This window comes from Phoenix dactylifera, chromosome 3, assembly GCF_051530095.1.
Source record: "Phoenix dactylifera cultivar Ajwa chromosome 3, Ajwa_hap1_PhDact_Kaust_v1.1, whole genome shotgun sequence".
Classification (NCBI taxonomy): domain Eukaryota; kingdom Viridiplantae; phylum Streptophyta; class Magnoliopsida; order Arecales; family Arecaceae; genus Phoenix; species Phoenix dactylifera.
The window spans coordinates 50,248,493-50,268,596 of NC_143192.1; the positions used below are offsets into that span (position 1 = coordinate 50,248,493).

The 20,104-nt window shown below is 39.1% G+C and overlaps 1 protein-coding gene across 2 annotated transcripts; it reads right to left on the bottom strand.

Annotated features, from left to right (window-relative positions):
• Positions 1 to 7,740: 7,740 nt before the first annotated feature.
• Positions 7,741 to 19,418, bottom strand: LOC103714592 (ABC transporter B family member 2-like). 2 transcript variants are annotated; one of them, XM_008801893.5, is made up of 12 exons: positions 18,971 to 19,418; positions 18,833 to 18,887; positions 18,552 to 18,727; positions 13,353 to 13,553; positions 12,974 to 13,233; positions 11,769 to 12,309; positions 11,284 to 11,666; positions 10,793 to 11,208; positions 10,167 to 10,408; positions 9,828 to 10,075; positions 8,663 to 9,075; positions 7,741 to 8,572 (listed from the first exon to the last, which is right to left on the bottom strand). In XM_008801893.5, the coding sequence occupies exons 1-12, from the start codon at positions 19,235 to 19,237 to the stop codon at positions 8,022 to 8,024; spliced, it is 3,753 nt and encodes a 1,250-aa protein (XP_008800115.4). In that variant the 5' UTR covers positions 19,238 to 19,418; the 3' UTR covers positions 7,741 to 8,021. The 2 variants fall into 2 exon arrangements, with proteins under 2 accessions (XP_008800115.4, XP_088575012.2); XM_088718886.2 differs by having other exon boundaries at positions 18,552 to 18,748; positions 18,971 to 19,305.
• Between the last annotated feature and the right edge of the window lie 686 nt (positions 19,419 to 20,104).

The following is a 20,104-nucleotide window of genomic DNA, read 5'->3' on the forward strand; positions in this document are numbered from 1 at the left end:
GGTTGTGTTATTTGCAGTCAACAGCTCCTAAAATTTTATCCAAATTATGGAGAAGTTCGAAAATCACTGTACTGAAACTATTATTGTTCAACCTCTCCATGAATTAGGAGGGGCTGTGTTTCCAAAAAACTTAAGAACACACAAAAAAAAAAAAATCGTTCAGTTAACGCCTCAACATAAATACCAACCAGAGAAGTCTCCATGATCGGTCGAGTTGGCACGAACAGTCCGGGCTCTTAGGTTTCTTGATCAGATACTACTCTCGATATCATCAGTGCCATCGTCATGACTGCTTTCATCATCACGAGCCTTCATGCACCATCTCTCCATTTTAATTTCTTTCCCATTTTCTCCAACATTGCTATTTACTGGTTTAGCTCCCTCACCCAACAATGTTTATAATAGTAGAGGCGGCCAACCTCCACAGCCTTTTGATCTGAGGGGAATTAGCTAACAAGAATCCTCACAGATGCATTGGATTAGGCAGTGAGAGAAAAGAATAAAAGTAGGATTACCACTTGAAAATGTCATCTGTTTTCGAATTGACTGAATAAAGAAGTCATCTTTTAGCAGTCTGGAGATCTTTAGGTTAATTATTATGCAACTACTCTTCATCCCAAGTACGAGACCAATCTCATGTCTGCTTCTCATTTGGTGGCACTAAATACCCAGGAAAGGAAAAAAAAAAAAAGACATAGATGGACAGAATTGTTTTATTATTTGTAAGTTGTAACAATTATTGGAACATCCGTGATCCTGCATGAGGATTAGGTGCTGGTTTTTCTTCTGTCAAGGGTCATAAGGGATTGATACCTTCCCCCCTCCCCTCCTTTTGCGTGTGTTTTAACTAATGACACATGGAGTCATAGTTCTCATATTTATATGGGTCTTCTTGTAGTAGATGTGAAATTAACTTGCTTACATGGTTAATGTAAAATAATCTTCGTTATGTAGCCGCTAAATTTTTTATTTAGATTTTATTTTTATTTATTACCGGTACTTTCTAGAATACCCAGCGAAAATCTTAGCTTTGCAAACATGATTGAAGAGTAGATCTTCTCGTAGCTTATTAAATTAACAGGTTATATATTTGTAGAAGAAACCAAGGTCATGCATACCTCGAACGTGGTATCAGTCATTATTTGGAAGAAGAGTCATCTTGTATTTAAGAATGACGCATGCATAAGAGGATCAGGAGAAGATTATTGATATTTTACAATTTTCAATTAAGATGATGATTTATGATTAGTGTAATCTGCACTGGATATTTCCGTCATTTTCTTGCTGTTGAATGAATCACAAGTAGGCTTAGAACTGACTGGGATACATGGAAGATTACCCATCCATATGTCTGATAACTAATAACAGGTAGGTAGTTAATAATACGTACACATTGTCAACATGCATAATCAATTCTCTCCCTCTTTAGTTGTAGGTGATAGGAAGGAGATTTATTTTTGTATGGTTTAGATTCCTATGTGTTGTGGTGAGGGCCTGAATTTAGTATCACATTGACCGAGTAGCGGAAAGGTCTGTGAGGGCCAAGTTCCTTTCCTCTCGAGGCGCCTTTTAAAGGGCAAAACCGTGAGGGGTGGCTCCCACCGTGAGCTTAGCACCAGGTGCGGTCTACGATCTCCAAAGTGAACAATATCTCGCGAGGGACACAGCTCGCTTTTTCTGCTCGGATTGGTGTGTGGACTGTGCTGTTGCTTAGGCAAAATCTGGCAACAGATGGTGCATCAGGTAGGGGTACCCTCCCCCACCCCCTCTCTAGGACTGGGGGGCTGCCCGGATAAAACCGGCACAAGACCTTCCTGCTAGGGGGGCTGTGTTATGGTGAGGGCCCGAATTTAGTTCCACATCGACCGAGTAGCGAAAGGGTTTGTGCCTTAAATGGAGGGCCAAGTTCCTTTCCTCTCGAGGCGCCTTTTAAAGGGCAAAACCGTGAGGGGTGGCTCCTACCGCGAGCTTAGCGCTAGGTGCGGTTTACGATCCTCAAAGCGGACAATACCTCACGAGGGACGCAGCTTGCTTTTCCTGCTCGGATCGGTATGTGGACTGTGCTGTTGCTCGGGCAAAACCCGGCAACACTATGAAATTAAGGCAGCTGCTATCTAATGAGAATTAAGATTGCATGGACACGGTTAGGAGAATCAGATTTAAACGTATATCCAGCTATCTAACTCGGCAAAAACAAAAAAGGTTGATAAGATAAATTATATTTTTAACTAAATTTTACATTTGTACACTTAAATGATGGTTTTTTAAACATTAAAAATATTAAAAACATATTTTTTGTCAAAATCTGTCAATATATGTTTCTAGGTCAAAATTTAGGTTACAAGAACAATAATATTTTGCAAAGTTGCTTCAGTATGTGCATCCTTTAACAAGTTTGAACATAGAAGAGCAAACTCATTGTTGGAAGAGTTGAACTCTTTTCTAATTTTAAACATAGCTACCAAAAAGATTTATAAGTATCTAAACATCTGATGCATATCTGACTCAGATGCATATCCATGTTACGTTCTCTACACAATTGTTAATTTGTATGGTTGACTGAGGTGCCATGCTTAGTGCAAAATAAAATTTTGGGCAACATCTTGATTGACATGGTGGTAATTTATAATCTTTTGCAACCCATTAGAAACAATCCTATCTAATATATTGCTTAAGTTATCAGTTCGATATTACAAATAAAAAGCTCCTCTATATAGAATATATGCAAGGAGAAGAACAAGAATTTTAAAATTGTCAATTCATTAGATATCTCTTAAGACATCGGCACTACTATATTCTTTGCAAAACACAATGCAGCATATCTTTTTCAACCTTCTTACCTATAGTATATGGATTGGTTGAGGAAAGTTGAAACTACGGATGCAAGTGACGATTAGCATGACTACAGACTCTGTACTCCCGAAGTATTTGCAAATGAAGGGAGAAGTTAGTAAACGAAGATTTTTTGCAATGCATTGTCTCTGACATCTGACTTCCTCGTCATAAGATCTTTGGGTGATTTTCTTTTCAGATTATTCAAACTTCTTGTCTTTTTTGAAGCTAATACTTCTAATAATACTTTCCATGCTACATTCAAGCACGAAATGGGCACCAATATAATTCTATCCAATGAATGCAATAATAGTAGATCGGTTCTAACCGTGGGCGAGAACTTGCTTCTTAAGATCAAATTTAAAACAACTTGTCTGTCCTACATCCGATCAACATTGACATTGTTTTCTTACTATTAGTCATATTCTAAGAGAAAATGAAATATTGCATGACCGGGGTGTATATATAATTATCTAGGAATTCTAGTCTTGTAGTGGCACAATTAATTGCATCCTAGCTACTCTAGCTTATCCCAAAACAATAAAATTTTACTTTAGACTTTGCGGATCTTTCCTTCTTTCTCCCCTTCTTTCTTCTTGGTGTAAACATAGTATATTAATTTTAACTTAGTTGCTTACTTGTTCAGAACCAATGTAGTAGTTGAACTGAACAGTTAGGGATATACATTGTTATATCGGTAATCACAGACACCCTCTTGCTTTTCATTCAAACTTGTCTCCCTCCGGGCATCGAGCATGGTCCTGGTAACATCATCTCACACAAATGGTCAATGTGGGCATAATCAAAATAGTATTCTTTGTGCCATTCATTTACTCTCTCTTCATCTTATCAAAATGTGGTCTCTTATGAATAACAAATTAAGGATGGTGAAACCGTTCCACAATTACTCAACCAGGAAGCTTCCTGCAATCCAGTCCGTGTTATTACTTAAAAGAGTTTACTTCTCCAACTTTGCTACATGGAAGGACGACTTTGGACCTCAAAACGAAGGCTGACGAGAGGACTTCCCTGGTCTTAATCGATTAGAATAGATCGTTTTAGGTCCAGTGGTTTGTTAATATCCAGACTCATGGTTTCGTAAGTGACTTTACCATTGGAGTAGTGGCCTAAAATTGCACATGTTCAGGTTTAGTGTCTCCTTCGATGAGAACCTCGAGTTCCAGAATGGAAATTCCTACGTTGCATGCGAACTTAAGCTTGCACTGCAATAACCTTGACGGAGCGTTAATTGAATTGATTCTTCTATACTTTATTTTTTTAAATGCAATAACCCACTTAAGATAAATTCCATCTTTTAGAAATACTAAGAGCAGGAAGCCTATGAAATCACTCCATTATTAGTACATGGTCATGTTTTCGTTGTTCTTTGAGCGGCCTTCGTTCCTATCTCCAAATCAACCCAAAATGTCTCGATTTGGTATGCGTTTCGAATCCAGTAAGTTTTTCTTTCTCAACAGAAAATGTCCGGTAAAAATTTCAGTGTCTTGCATGTTCCACTCCACCAAGTAATTATATTCCTTTCTTTTCATTAGATTAATCTAAGTTGGTATCAAGAAAGGGAGAAGTCCATGCATGCACCTATTCATACAAAATAGCTATAGTTGATATTTACTTGTTCAACTAGAAGTGCGTGCATGGACCATATAAAGAAAAGGACAGGGATCAGCTCTCTCTCTCTCTCTCGTACTGCAATGGCGTATTTATGAATTAAAAAAGCATGGGACCAAAATTAAAATTAGCATTCTATGATTTCAGGGTGCATGGAAATATTATAAGGAGGCAAGTGGCACTAATGCTTCAGACCAGTTATTAAGTTAATATCTCTCTCAGGGAAGGGAATCCAATTCTTGTACTTCTTAGCATTGTTAGTTATCGGTAGGTCCTCCCTCTCAAAATAAGAGGATTCCACCACTTGTATCGGTCATTTTCATGGTGGTAGATACACTGAAGTTGGAGCATAATCCATTGGTCTTGCCTACATGAATGAATCTGAAAATTTCTATTGGAGGCAGCCTTATTCTCATATCAAAATCACCATTAACGTATCTTACTAATAAACCTATTAACCATTTGCTGCAAATGAACTTTTACCAGGAAATTTCCTATTAAAAAAGCGAGGACCATTTGCTGCAAATGAAATCATAGAATGCTAATTTTTTTTAATTTTAAGAATTGGTTCAATTCATCCTCCAAACCAACTAAACTGGGGAGGCGGAAATGAAATTGTAGGGTGAGGAAAATCACTTGCCTCCTTATAATATTTCCATGCACCCTGAAATCATAGAATTCTAATTTTTTTTAATTTTAAGAATTGGTTCAATTCATCCTCCGAACCAACTAAACTGAGGGGGCGGAAATGAAATTGTAGGATGAGGGAAGGGGGAAGCTCCAGGAAGGCTTCATTCGCTCGCTCAATTCCCTCTAATGCTCGTTTACGAGTGGAGTGATACAGCCCTTATTGAAGTAGGGCGAGGCCTTACTACACGAGCTTGTAAGTCAAGCACGGAACGAGCCTTGTCTACGAAACTTCGCTTCCTCATCTTGCTTGCTTCTGGTGAAGCTTAACGCACTATAACATAGGCATTCTAGTATGGTAGGAAGACTCCTTTTAAGGCTGACCACTACATAGGAGCGATAGCGAAGCCAAGCTGTCAAAAAGGCGAGCAACCCTTATAGCAATAGCAAACGGCCTACTTATAGCCCCTTTTTTTTCTTATTTTGTTTAGGCGCCCCTTCTTAGTAAATTAGGCCTTCACCCTTGGAGCTCGATTTCGACAGGGCCTATCTTCTTCTTTAGAAGTACCTCGCCCGTTATACGATGAAAAACCGTTCAGTAAGCTCTCGATAGCCATTTGCTAGTTGGACTTATGACTCTCCCCGGCGGGCGGATAGAAATTATGGAGGGTAGCTTGCAAGCAAAGGACATGTATGGTAGATATGAATATTTATTTCAGAGTCTAACTTAGTTAGATGAGTGTCATTATTGTTAGGTAATGTACCTACAAAGAGGACTATTACCAGAGCCATCTTGGTATTATAGTCCAAGATATGGGACTGATGCATCTAGATAGCGTCGATCTCAAGATCATATTTTGATGGTTGAGAGAGTAGGGAGCGGTTCACTAGTGGAGGCATGGGATGATCTAACCATTAAAAAGTGGAGTATTCGCCAAAGAGCTCCGTTAGAAAGGAGTAACGCGAGAAGTTGGGTGGAGCATGAGATTAAGATAGGTGTGGCTTACTAAAGAAACATAGGTCATTGCGAGCAAAGTCTGTTTTGGACAAATCATCCTATAAAACCATATCTGCTGAGGTTTTGAAGAAGAAACGCTTACCAAGGTTTAAGCTGGCGTCTAATGTCTCCGTTTCCGTTTATACTCCTTATCCGATGAATCTATCGTCTACACTGTCTTTTTTCTCCTGTGATGAATTTTCTTGTTTTGAACCAACTAAACTGGGACTATGCTAATAAAAATCACCATTAACGTATCTTACTAATAAACCTATTAACCATTTGCTGCAAATGAACTCTTACCAGGAAATTTCCTATTGATATCCTTTGCATAGTCCTAGGCATCCGAGAAACTATCATTAGAATCTATGCGTGCATGTTTAAACTTTGGATTTTATGCATTATTCTGGAGCATTATATGGTGATAAGACTTGATCTGTCCTCAACTTCTTCAAGATGAACTCTAAAGTTCGTCCATCAAATGGTTACAATCAAATTCACACTTCAATAATTAAACTGATGTTTCCTTGATCTTTTTTTTTTTCCGCACTTCTAGCAAAAGCAGAAATTTGTGAGGTTCTAACTCATCTCCAGATTACTCTTCCCTCAAACCCCGTCCAGCTTCTTAACTGCTGCTCTGTACCAAGATTATGACAAATGAAGAGGACAGAATGTGACATGCATACATGCACTTGGACAAGATGAAATCTGCATGCACTATTCCTTTTTTTGTCTTTTTTCACTGACAGGTTTATATGTGATATACATACATGCATCTAACGCTAGCACTTTACATAAATTCTGCAGCATGATTAGATTTTTTGAGGAACCGTAATATTAAGAAGAAACAACATTGGAGAGTTTGGAGTATCAGAGAGTGACCTTACCAATTACATAAGATTTGATTTTACCATGCTTCCTCTTCTACGGAACCTGTTTGATGTCGATGCCCAATGAAGTCGCAGTTTACACAAAGGACTAAAAATAGGAGTACAAAAGGGAAGAGCAGGATGGCAGCTACTAGGAAGTTCAAGTGCTTTGCTCATTGCTTCGACCACAAGGCTCTGTTTTACATAAGGCAGGTTCTTTAAAAGTTCTCAAGAATATTGACCCAAGAAGATATAAATTTATACAGTCCCGCATAAGGTCTTGGCCAAGTTCTTGTAATAGACCCACCAATTCTAATAAGTCACCGCTCACCAAAATACATTCACAAGAAGTTACTTTCAGCTTGCTGATCCTTCTAAGATTTGAATGAACTATAATACTGACCTAATTGAAGTCTATTCCTGAGATCAAAAATCTTTGTATGCCAGATGCCGGGGCTTTAAATAAACTTCATTTTGTGTTGTTTCTTTCCATACAATTTTCCTTAAAAATACACCCTAATTGATCAAGGGGCAAACAGAGTCAAAAAAAAAAGGTACAACTAAATTCAATGTACTTTATGATCATGATAAAATAAACCTGAATATCTAATTATACATACCCATACAATGATATCTTGATCGGAGACATACATCAAATATAAATAATGCACCAGAAACCAAACTTACTAGTCCAAAATACTTTCCTTTTCACAAAAAAAAAAAAAAAAAAAAAAAAAAGTGGGGAGGGAGACTAACCAAAACCCCATTCACGGTGCAAGTTCGGACTGCAAAAGAATTATCCGGTATAAATATTATTATTAACACCAATAATATTTTCACAGATTGGATGGAGCAAGAAAAGAAGAGGAGTGAAGGATTTAATACTATGAAACACAACTCAAATGTATATGAATGAGGTCAGTTCAGTTGTGTAAGCCACGGTCACCAACTGTCAGCAGTTAATGCAGATGACTTGAGACCTGATCTCACATGGTGTGTGCCAGTCATGCTTCAGAGAGTTATGGTATGATTGTGGCAAACACGGCGGAATAGACTGCTAGAGTAGGTTATTTTTGCTGCTGCTGCCGCTGCTGCAAGCTGATCAATTTGAAATAGGCCCCATTCTTATTCTCCACCAGGGTTGAATGGTCCCCTTGTTCTATGATCTTCCCATTCTGCAACACCGAAATAACATCAGCATTCTGGATAGTAGATAGCCTGTGTGCTACCATTACCGTGGTGCGATTCTTCATGACCCTATCAAGTGCCTGCTGGACCACACGCTCTGACTCAACATCAAGCGCACTTGTGGCCTCATCAAGCAGCAGGATGGCAGGATTCTTGATAATGGCTCGGGCAATAGCGACGCGCTGCTTCTGCCCACCTGATAGTTGGACTCCTCTCTCCCCAACTTTTGTGGAGTAGCCTTCTGGGAGGGCACTGATGAAGGAGTGGGCATTTGCGAGCTTGGCAGCCTCAATAACCTCTGCCTCTGTGGCACCATCCTTACCATAGAGGATGTTATCATAAATACTCGTGGCAAAGAGTGCCGGCTCTTGTTGAACAAGGCCTATGTGCATCCGGAGGGATTTCAGCCTAAGTTTTTTAATATCTTTACCTGTAAGAATTAAATATGTAAGTAGAAATTGAACCAAACATGTGGAGTGTATGTATCAGTACGAGAAAAAAAAAAGTCTAGAGGGCAGACCGTCAATCAGCACTTTTCCTGCGGTTGGGTCATAAAACCTTAGTATCAGCGCTAATACAGAGCTCTTGCCTGAACCACTTGTCCCCACCAATGCCATGCTCTTCCCGGCCTTCACTTTAAGATCAAAGTCCTTGAAAATGATAGCTTCAGGCCTAAAAGGATAGCAAAACTTCACTCCCTTCATCTCGATCGCTCCCTCAACCCTTCCCACATCCTCCCCAACATCACCTAAGACCTCAGTCTTCCTGTCGATCACCTCAAACACTGATCCCACCATTTGATTTCCTTTAATAATATCTGGGGCTAGCGCTAGTGTCTCTCCCATGGCTAATGCCGTAACTATCAGAACCATGAATGATTTCATGACAGACTTAAAGCTGGCAAGCTCTTTGCCCATGAGAACTGACCCATACCTGCAAAAACACAGACCATTTCTTAGCAACTATCCATGTAAAAGATCTGGATGATAAAGCAGGCAGGGGAAGATTTACCCTAACCAAAACTGCAGCAGGAACTAGCACAACAAATACTGACCTAATCCAACCTAGCAATTTGACCCAATGACATATCTTTTAAAATTTGCATCCAGATCAGTTCAATTCACTTTAAATACAAGGGATTTAGGCTGGAATCTATACTCGATACGCAGTTGGGCTGAGTCTGGATCCAGTAAACCATGAACTAAACCTCATCTGTAAATGCTCTATCCCTATTTCTAATGTTCGACACTCCAATGGTAGCTGATCCCACATTGGTAGGCTGTATACCAAAATAGCTAACTGAATAAGCCCATTTATCAATCCCGCTGTCTAATTTTGAAAAAAGCCAAATTAGAATTCAGATAGCAGACCCCAAAATGCTGGGAAAATGCTACTTCTTTGTAGTTATAATTTCAAGATACAAATTATAGGCAAATTTGTTGACACCGACTTTTGAACAAGTTCAACAAATCAACACTCTTGTATAACCTCATGTCAGTTGGATTCCTAGGAAAAGAGTGAATAACCTGGAAACCCTAGGGAATTTCATTAGTCTGATCTAGTAGGTAATAAAGTCAATTAGAATCATTGTTATTCATCAAGATTTTCCCACAAATTGTGAGCCAAGCACAAGAATCACTCTAGTGAAGGATAAAGAAATTGCACAAGCTTTGTGAATCGCGTACCACAAGGCCAGAGCATATGAAGCAAAGAGAAAGAACTGAGAGACACCATAAAAAACTCCTGCACTCTGGCCACGCCGAAAAGATCGCCTGGAGGGTTCCTTGAGCTCATTGGCATAGAGATCAATAACCTTCCCTTCTGAGCAGAAGGCAGCAACAGTGCGGATGTTACTTACAGCCTCAGCAGCAAGCATGTTCGCCTTTAGGTACGCCTTATTCAAGTTGCCCCCATAACCTTGCATGAATAATTTCTGCAGTAGTTGAACATATAAGAAAGCAAGAATGGGCGATTCATGGGTTTAAGAACACTTTGACAATCATAGCCGACGGGGAGAAGCAAACCTCACTGATATGCCCACTGACCATCAATGGGTATGTGGCCAAGACAACAAGAGTTAAACGCCAATTCAGGATGAAAGCAATGATGAGTGAGGTTACAATCATTCCAATATTCTGCAGGAGGATCGTTGAGCGATCAACAACTATTGTCCGTAGTAGAGTGGCATCAGTTTCCAGGCGAGATGACAACATTGCACTAGTATTATTGGTGTCATCAAACCATCCAATCTCGTTTCTTAAAATGGCTAGGATTGAACAAGTATTGAAAAAAAAACATCAGATAATTACCCAAAACATGTTGAAGATGTTCTTACAAAGGACTAATACATCATGTCAAGCATAGCATATGAGCTAAATATTTCTTTTGAGGAAATATACAAGCTATAATTTTTCTGCAAATATACAGATAGTTTTTCCCTTCTTTTTCTCGTTAATCATACAAAAGGCTCCTAATTCTCCAAATAGGATAGTAGGGTAATAGTTAACATGGCATCAAAGTTGAACGATTTATACATTGGTTATATCAGTTTATAGAGGCATGGGTTAGATAGGGACTTTCATGGAAGCATAATTCAGAAAAGCAATATCAACGGTATACTAAACAAAGGAAATCTAGTCAAGCAATTTACCTCCAAACATCTCCTCTCTCACTCTAACTGTCAGTCTTTCACCCATAATACCAAAGTTGAGGTGCTCAATGACATGGAATATGACAGTGAGAACAGCACCACCACAGAATAGGATTGCAATCTTTTTTACTTCCCTCTGTGTTGTCTCCCAACCCATATAGTAGGAAACGAGAGCTTGTGTTACTCCAAGAGCAAATAGTGGCATTTGGGAACCAGCCACAAGGGCACCTATAGTGCCAAAAGCACCGAAGATCCAGTCAGGCCGCACCATGGAGTATAATCTTTTAACGGACACATGCCTCACTTTTGGTGAATCATTTGATTCAGGAGCATAGAGGCTAACGGAATCTTTTTCAGAGCGGAAGCTCGCTCCCAAGCTTGTGTTTCTACCAGACAGTTCTCGAGAATATTTGATGCTAAAACAAAGGACGTGAGTAAGCCAGCATTCCAACATGTGTGCAATGTAGGCCAATACTAAGAAGTAGAATTACCTTAGAGGTCGTGCTGTACCGCTGCTCTCTGAGTATGATGAGCATTGTTGATAAGAGGCTTCTTGCAGCTGAACTAGCGACGCATAGTTACTGCAAGGATCTGACATGAGCTGCTCATGAGTTCCAGTCTCCACAACCTTCCCATCTTGGACAACTGCAATGACATCTGCATTCCTGATTGTGGACAGCCTATGCGCAACCACAACTGTAGTGCGACCCACCATGACCCTATCGAGTGCCTCTTGAACACTCTTCTCGGACTCAGCATCAAGTGCACTCGTAGCTTCATCAAGAAGGAGGATAGAAGGGTTCTTAAGTATTGCTCTTGATATTGCAATACGCTGCTTTTGCCCACCTGATAATTGAACACCACGCTCACCAACCTGCAATATTGGTTCATCTATGTTCTAAGCTTATAAGAAGAATGACAAGCTGTTACTACTTACTAGCATGACAATTGTAAGAATAAGACAGAGAACAATGACCTGTGTCTCATATCGATCAGGAAGGTGGTTTATAAAAGTGATGGCCTCTGAAAGCTTGGCAGCACGTGTTATCTCATCCAACGTCGCATCATCTTTCCCATAGAGGATATTCTCCCGGATGCTTGTGGCAAAAAGGGCAGGCTCCTGATTGACCAGCCCAATCTGCTGCCTCAACCATTTGAGCTCCAGTTCCTTAATGTTATGGCCATCCAGTAGTATTGCCCCAAAGAGGGGCTCATAGAACCGCTCAATGAGCGAGATCACCGTGCTCTTTCCTGACCCACTTCCACCAACAAGGGCAACAATTTTCCCAGATGGTATGTCTAGATTTAAACCATTGAAGATGAAGACATCAGGACGTGATGGGTAGCTAAAGCACACATTGCAGAACTGGATGTGCCCCTCAACACTAGGTAGCGTCCGGCCTGTCCTTGCACTTGTTTTGTTAACAGTGTTCCTCTCTATCATCTTGAAGATTGGGTATGCGGCAGTTCTTGCTCTGAGGAATGTGGAAATGTTTGGCGCTGCCTGGCCTAATGACCTGAAGAGCATTTCAAATAGCATTATGTTTGGAATAACCTTGTTGACTTTTGATATTAAGGCCATTGCCTTATGATATCAGTTTGAGAAATTAGAAACAAGATAATATGTTTGCTTTCATGTTCTCTCAGTTCCTGGAAATTCCGTTGCAATGATATGTTCAAAAATAATCTCCGTATGATTTTTTAACAAATAAAAGCAATGATCCAAAGAAAAAACAGATGAACTTGCAGAACCATTTCGAAGCATTAAATAGTAGTGTAAAGGATATTCAACAGATATATTTTCCTACAAAAGTTACATTGTATGTTGATGTTCCATGAACAAGTTACCACTTTGAAACAAATCATTGTACCAAAACTGCATGAGGCATACCTACCAGAAATGCCATTCTTCTATAAAGCGATTACTGGAGACTAGATATAATAACTGCCTGCCCTACAGGACATGATTAATCAATTGAATGGGAATGAATTGGAACGCAATACCAAATCTAATGTGTAGAACCATCACAAAAATTCAAATTGAAAATTTTAATGGGTTCATAAACCACATTTTTTTCTTTTTTTACCATTAAAGGTTAGTCTTCTTGTTCCATGTTTCAGGGTTGAATTACATCCTGGAAACAGAACATAACCATCAAACAATAGGTAGGTGAAACTTACAGTCCAGAGATGACAACATTGAGCATTGTTGTAAACGACTCTCCTCCATTCGATATATTCTTATGGACAACAATGCTAGCGAACCACACAAGCAGAGCCCATGAGCAGAAGAGAACACAGTGCATGGACCCAAGACCAAGTCCCTTGGCCAGCCCGCCCTTCTTCCCATAACTGTAAGTCTTCAGCAGGGCATTCCTATAAGCCCTCACCGCCTTGTCCTCCCCTACAAACGCTTGCACGGTCCGAACGTTGCCTATCACCTACACATATAAACATCAGAGACCAAAATTAATACAAATTATTCACCCAGTTCAGACAACTTATACGAATGCATATCAGGAAAAGAAAAGGAGTAAGATGCGGAGAATTGGAGCTGGACCTCTTCGGCTATCTCTCCGGCCTTGACGTAGGATTTCCGGACTCGGGCGATGAGGCCGGTCGCGATGTAGGCGTAGATGCCGCCGGCAATGGCGATAAGCGGGACGATGGAGAGGGTGACGAGGCCGATCTGCCAGATGTGGGCGAATCCGACGGCGAAGCCGGCGACGAATCGGCTGATGTAGTGCAAGAAATTGCCAACCTAAGACAAAGTTTGCGCTTTAGTTCAATTATTAGCCAATTGTGAGCTTTGATTGGTTACACCTAAGAACTTGCATTCAAGATGTTCGTTGAAATCCATCAACGATCGAAGAATTTAAAGCAATTGAACCGAAAACTCTATGCAAATTCTTCGCCAGTCTAAACGATAGAGAAAGCCTAACCTAGCCATTCCACGATCATCCCCTTCCCCTCCGAAACTCTAACCCTAGCCTTAGTCTTAGCCATGGCGCTAAGGGACGACGACGGAGGAGGATCACCGCCTCATCGCCCGCCGGGGAGCTCCGTGCTGGGGAAGAGCGGCGGTCGCCATGGATTCGCGAAGGAACAAGGGTATGAAGTCGAAAAAAAAAAAGAAAATCCGGAGGTTTTCTTGAGTATAAGTGTAAATGGTTTGTTATATAAAGATAAATAATTTGAGATCGACCATTATAAAAACTTCATATGAGCAAAAACATACAATAAAGATGGCGAATGCTGTCGAATTTATATGAATTTTTTGACTTGTGGTAAGTAATTTATAATTTAACAAAAACATGGTTATATTTTTCTTCTCATGCAAATGATTTAATTTTTGCAAAATTCGAATCCAGCTGATTCTATGTGAATGTTATAATTTTGGGACTTGCAAGTAACTCAACGTCTAATGAGGGATATAAGTATAGTATTTTTCAACTTAATTTTTTTACCAAATGAAGCCATTTCTTCTAGCCAAAACTTTTGAGTTAGGGCCTTGAAATAATATAAAGTTCAATTTGGACTTACATACAATTATATTGCAAATACTCACCCGACTTCATATGAAGCTAGGAACTCAAGCAGTAGAACAATAATTTTGGTTTGACCAGAGAAGTCTAAATAATTTCTTTAATATTCTTGTTACCGGGCATCAATCTGATCCCCACATAGTATACCAATCCGCCGTGACAATTGATGATTAATACCTTACATAGGGATCATGTGGGTGGTAGACCCTACAAATTGATTCATTAATCACTATATGCTGGTGCTAGCTAGAAAATGGCATTGTACGATGAAGTATTTTCCTTCATCTACTAGCTACTCGATAAAATTTTCTTAATAAAAATAACCTCTAAATCCATGACAAACAAGCATAACTTAAATTATTTACGAGCTTTCGAACTACCATCCTCTCACACAAAAGATGGCAAACATTTTCTATCTTGCAAATTTGTCGAACATCTAATTATATGAAAGTTGTAATCTTGTAGCATAATATAATTATTTGCACGTGGGTTTAAGCTAGGGCATGTAGCTTTCTGCTACCTACTTACTCATCTACTAGTAGTTAAGAATATGCATTGAAAATGGGTAAACATATTAGTATACCAATCCGCCGTGGCAATTGATGATTAATACCTTGCATAGGGATCATGTGGGTAATAGACCCTACAAATTGGTTCATTAATCACTATGTGCTGGTGCTAGCTAGAAAATGGCATTGTACGATGAAGTATTTATTTTCATCTACTAGCTACTCGATAAAATTTTCTTAATAAAAATAACCTCTAAATTCATAACAAACAAGCATAACTTAAATTATTTACGAGCTTTCGAACTACCATCCTCTCACACAAAAGGTGGCAAACATTTTCTATCTTGCAAATTTATCGAACATCTAATTATATGAAAGTTGTAATCTTATAGCATAATATAATTATTTGCACGTGGATTTAAGCTAGGGCATGTTGCTTTCTGCTACCTACTAACTCATCTAGTAGTAGTTAAGAATATGCATTGAAAATGGGTAAACATATTAGATCAACAAAAACATAGGATATTAAGATATATACAAAAACAAAAACTCATGTATAGATCAAAAAATTCAATGGTTCATCCAACTTTTATAGTTGATAGCAAAGAGAGGATATTGTAGATGGTCTAGTTTTTTGTTTAGTTGGTTTACCTCAATTGGAGTAACCAGTAGAAATTAAATATTATGAAGATATCTTTCTACCCTCATCCCCCACCCTTCCCCTCAATAAAAAAGAAAAAAACAAAAACAATAAAAAAAGTAGGTGGCACAAGATTGTGATTTATTGTAGATCTCAATTTGACCCCAATTTTATCATATCTAAATGTAGGTCATTTTTTTTAGAGCAAAACATAACTTGATATATATTCTTCGCATATCCTAACAAGTACGAGCTGGTACAAGAATAAATTTTGATTTATATTCTGTAAAAACAAATTAATACTTCTCTCAACTTTTTATTTTTTCTAATGCTTTGTCATTTTGAAACTTTCTTATGATTTTGTTGCCTTTCTTATGAGACTTTTCTATACTAAACCAGAATGAATATAATCCACCAAATAATTGTAAAAGTAGAACCAAATGAAACAAAATGATGAGCTAGACAATGCATTGAATTTGCTCCCGCAATTTTCTCTCTCTTTTGCAAGTAACTAATCATCGTTGCCCAACTTGCAGCATCAATTGGTTGATTTTGAATAAAAACTAGTTAATTTTTTTTAGCAAATCTTTCCATTTAGAGGCTCTATCCAATATTTTATTTATTACCATCTAATCTAAATGTCTAATACACAAATCAAATGGATGCCACTGTCATTTTAATCAAAGGAAAAAAAAAACAAAAAAACATCAACAAATTTATAGGGCGCTAATACGATCCAAAGTAAGCACTTTATGATTAAAAATCACAAAATTATACTTATAACGGCAGCCAATAAATGACACAAAAATTCACCCTAGTGTGATAACTCATGGTTCAATTTCAACTGTGCATAGCTCCAATCACATCGTATGATGTGGAAGAACAACTTTTCAAATGTCGGCAACATCTAAAATTTTCGCCTCATAAATGAAAACAACGTGCATCTCGACCGTAACAGCTGATAAAAGGATAAAAAAAAGAGGCTAGAAGGGGGTCGAATCCCCAACCGCCAACGTTAGGGGCATTCTGGGAATAAAACAACGCCCATTGATGACGCCAGCCGGAGGCCGGAGGCCAAAGCTTTTTCCGTGAAACAAATTAAAGTAGGGTGCAAAGGGCCTGGCGCAATGAAATTTCCGGCCTCCCTCTCTCACCAACACCGTACGATCATGATCTGATGCTACAGCGAATGTCCTCCCGGTGGACCCCTACTCGTAAATGAACCTTCTCTTCGGCACATGATGATCAAGATTTAACGTCAGATCCCTCCAAGAGTGAAGGATTGGAATTTGGATGATGGAGATGGGCTTCACTGGAAGATTAGTTTCATTGGAAAAAAACACACCATGATGTGTACCCTGAACGGTCCTCGAACAAATTATTAGATGGGCCAGATCCAGCAAACTGGTCCATTGTCTAATAGCCACTTGCCATATTATCCTCCTTATATTTAAACTATTCAAGATCACCGAATATCTAATCTAGTTTTAATCGTCTTACCTGTTTATGGTCCATAAAACTCGGTTTGGCATTCACTCTAGGGCTAGGGGTGCATCTATTGGATCGCATGATAGTCGCTTCGAGATATGTGTACGTGGACAAGTGAGCAAGTTCGAAGTGTTTGGAGATCTGTGCACGATCGTAATGGTCGAAGTCATGAAAGAAGATCCATCATTCTTTCGCACCGAAAATACAACCCCCAAACCCATCCAAGTACATACTTAGAAACATGAATTAGTACTCTATGACCTATATACTTATTCGAAGAAATACACTACAATAATATAGGAATCTCACATAAATAAACTAGTTGTGCATGGCTCCTCTGTAATTGGCTTCTTAGATATATCATTAGCAGCCAGTAGATGACACAATACAAGTTCACAACAATAGGTCATCAGCTCTGTGATCCTTTTTGCTGTTCGAGATTCCATTGTTACTTTAGCATTTTCTGTAATTATTTTATAATTTTCGTTTGATAAGCCAAAATCTTATATATATTCTAAAATTAGAGTTTCGATGAAGCAAATTGAAACTATGCTGAAAAATAACAAATCTTAGATCGGGAATTCATCACTATTCCGCTTCCCCAATATCAGTCTATTTCTGATATCTTTATGCAAAATACATCATTCGATAAAGAATTCTGCAAAGAATAAAAACATCTAACAAAATGCGAGTTGACAAAAACCAAGAATTCAAATATTAGGGATGAAAGGCTGCATGCTACGATGGCAGGTCATTTATGAGCATAATTTTTGTTTGAGGGGTGGAGATTGGTAATGCCAAATATCAAAAAATTTAGAATATAATTTCAAGTATTTTCTTATTGTTTCCATTCTCTACTTTATATCATAAGAACAGTTGGAGGTTGCCTTTGATTACTACTATTTTTTTTATTTTTTTTTTGCTGAAATGGATGACTCATACAATTCTAATACGAATATATCTAAAAAAATAAAAAAATAAAAGACAAGATCTAAAACCTTCCCAACTTCAACATTTTTCTTTTAAAATATTTTTCCATGCTCATCTCTTACTCAGGTATAGAAAAGTGATGCCAAATTCCCTGCCACACGCATCGCATGCGTTGTACTACAATCCTAAAAATCCATGTGTTGTACGCTAAACTTAGAAATGCAGTTCAAGTTTCCCAAAATTTATACGTATCAGGAACTTAAAAGGGAGTAGAAATGGCGGGGTAAGCACAGTATTCCCACCTATTTTACCGTCGACAATTAATGCTTGCAACAACTCTACTTATTGCTCAATTACCAAAACAATACATGGCATGGAAAAGTGACCTTAAAAGAAGAGACATCCGATCCCAACATCATTTGCTCATGAAGAACAGTAGGTAGAAAGCACATCACCAACAGAACCAAATAAAGGCAGGAAGTAAAGGCTCCTTCAGGAAGGAATAATATCATTTTCACCTACTCCCATTATTACCAAGATCTAAACTTTGGAAACCAAATAAATAAACTACAAAATCTGTTTTAACTTTTCGTTTTTAAATATCTAGAATCAAAACAATGAGAAATTTTTGCCAGAGTTTCACATACCTTCTCAGATATGGCATCCTGGACTACAATGATATCGCTAGTAATAGCAGCGATCACCTCTCCTGTCGAAGCCTCCGTGTCGAAGACTCCTATATCCTGATCTAACATGGAGCGAAGGTAGGCTAGCCTCATTTTTGCCGCTTGCCTCTCCCCCGTGTGCATCCAACAAGCCACCTCTGACAAAAAGATTCAGAGAGCTTTCGAGTTCTCAGAGTTCTCGACCCTCAAAACCATCACAAGAAACGATTCAGAGAAAGAAAAAAAAAAAAACACGTACGTACCAGTCCATGAGGAGAACAATATAACAATCCCCAAATAAACGAAATCCAAGGAGTACTGCAAAAATAATACAAGATCTTAGAGCTGGATATATTAATATGAATACTACGTACTGCAAGTGTTGCTGCGTCGTTATTTACCTTGGCAACTCTATGCGTTACCGACGTAGGGAAGAGGTAGGCGATGCCGATGATGTTTATGAGCTTGCCGAAGAATATGAAGAAGACGGGGACGGATGCCCCGTGAACGCAGGCGCCTATGGAGCCCAAGGCCATAAGGAAGTAGTCCCATGCGTCGGCGAAGGCGAAGAGCTTCAAGAAGGGGACCTGTTGGACCTTGTTCCCTTCTCCATCCTTCTTGCTCATGCCCTCTTCATGGTTCCTGTCAGGGCCTACTACTGAGCTCATCTTCTTGTGGAGAGGGTGATGAGGGAGCTGGCCGGGTTAGGATGTTAGTTATAATAATACTGGAGCCTGGAGGACCGATTCAAGGTTTTTTTCGAAGAAAGCAAAAAGGGAAGGCTTCCGTCTCGAGCGTGTGGGATTGAGGGAGGCGTGCGTGTCATTACTGCGGCTAAACGGACGGCTTGACTCGTTACATCCCGTAGGATATTGACGTTAACGTAATGTAAGTGTTAGTAGAACGAGAACGAGAAGCCGGAAGTTATCTCGTTTCGTATCGCGCAACAGCGAGAAGTAGAAGGCCGTGCGGGTAAGGGCTCGTTTGGTTCGCGGGAAAAGAAGGGGGGAAAGTGTGGTCAACGAGAAAGTAATGAGATGCCTCTTGTTTGGTTGGAGTTTTCAAAGGAGAGAGAAGGGAAAGTTGTATTCCCATTGGAATGTGATTCCCACATTTCGGGCTCGTTTGGTTCGCGGGAAGCATTTTCCTTCCTAGGAATATGATTCCTGGGAAACAAATTCCTAGGAAGAGGATGCCTAGGAAAGTACTTTTGGCATGTTTGGTTGACCATGGGAAAGTGACAAATTTCCAAGATACTTATGTTTGGTTGGCCATCAACTTTCCTAGGAAAGTTATATATAATTCCTATTATGCCCTTAATAAAAATTAGGTTTTTAATGCCTCTTTAATGCTTCTTTAATGCTGAAGGGACTTTTTGGGAAAAAGTAAAAATGGAGTGATTCCCGCCTCCTGGGAAAGTAACTTTCCCATGTTTCTCATGGGAAAGACTTTCCCATGAAATGTGGGAATCACATTCCCATGGGAATACAACTTTCCCTTCTCTCTCCTTTGAAAACTCCAACCAAACAAGAGGC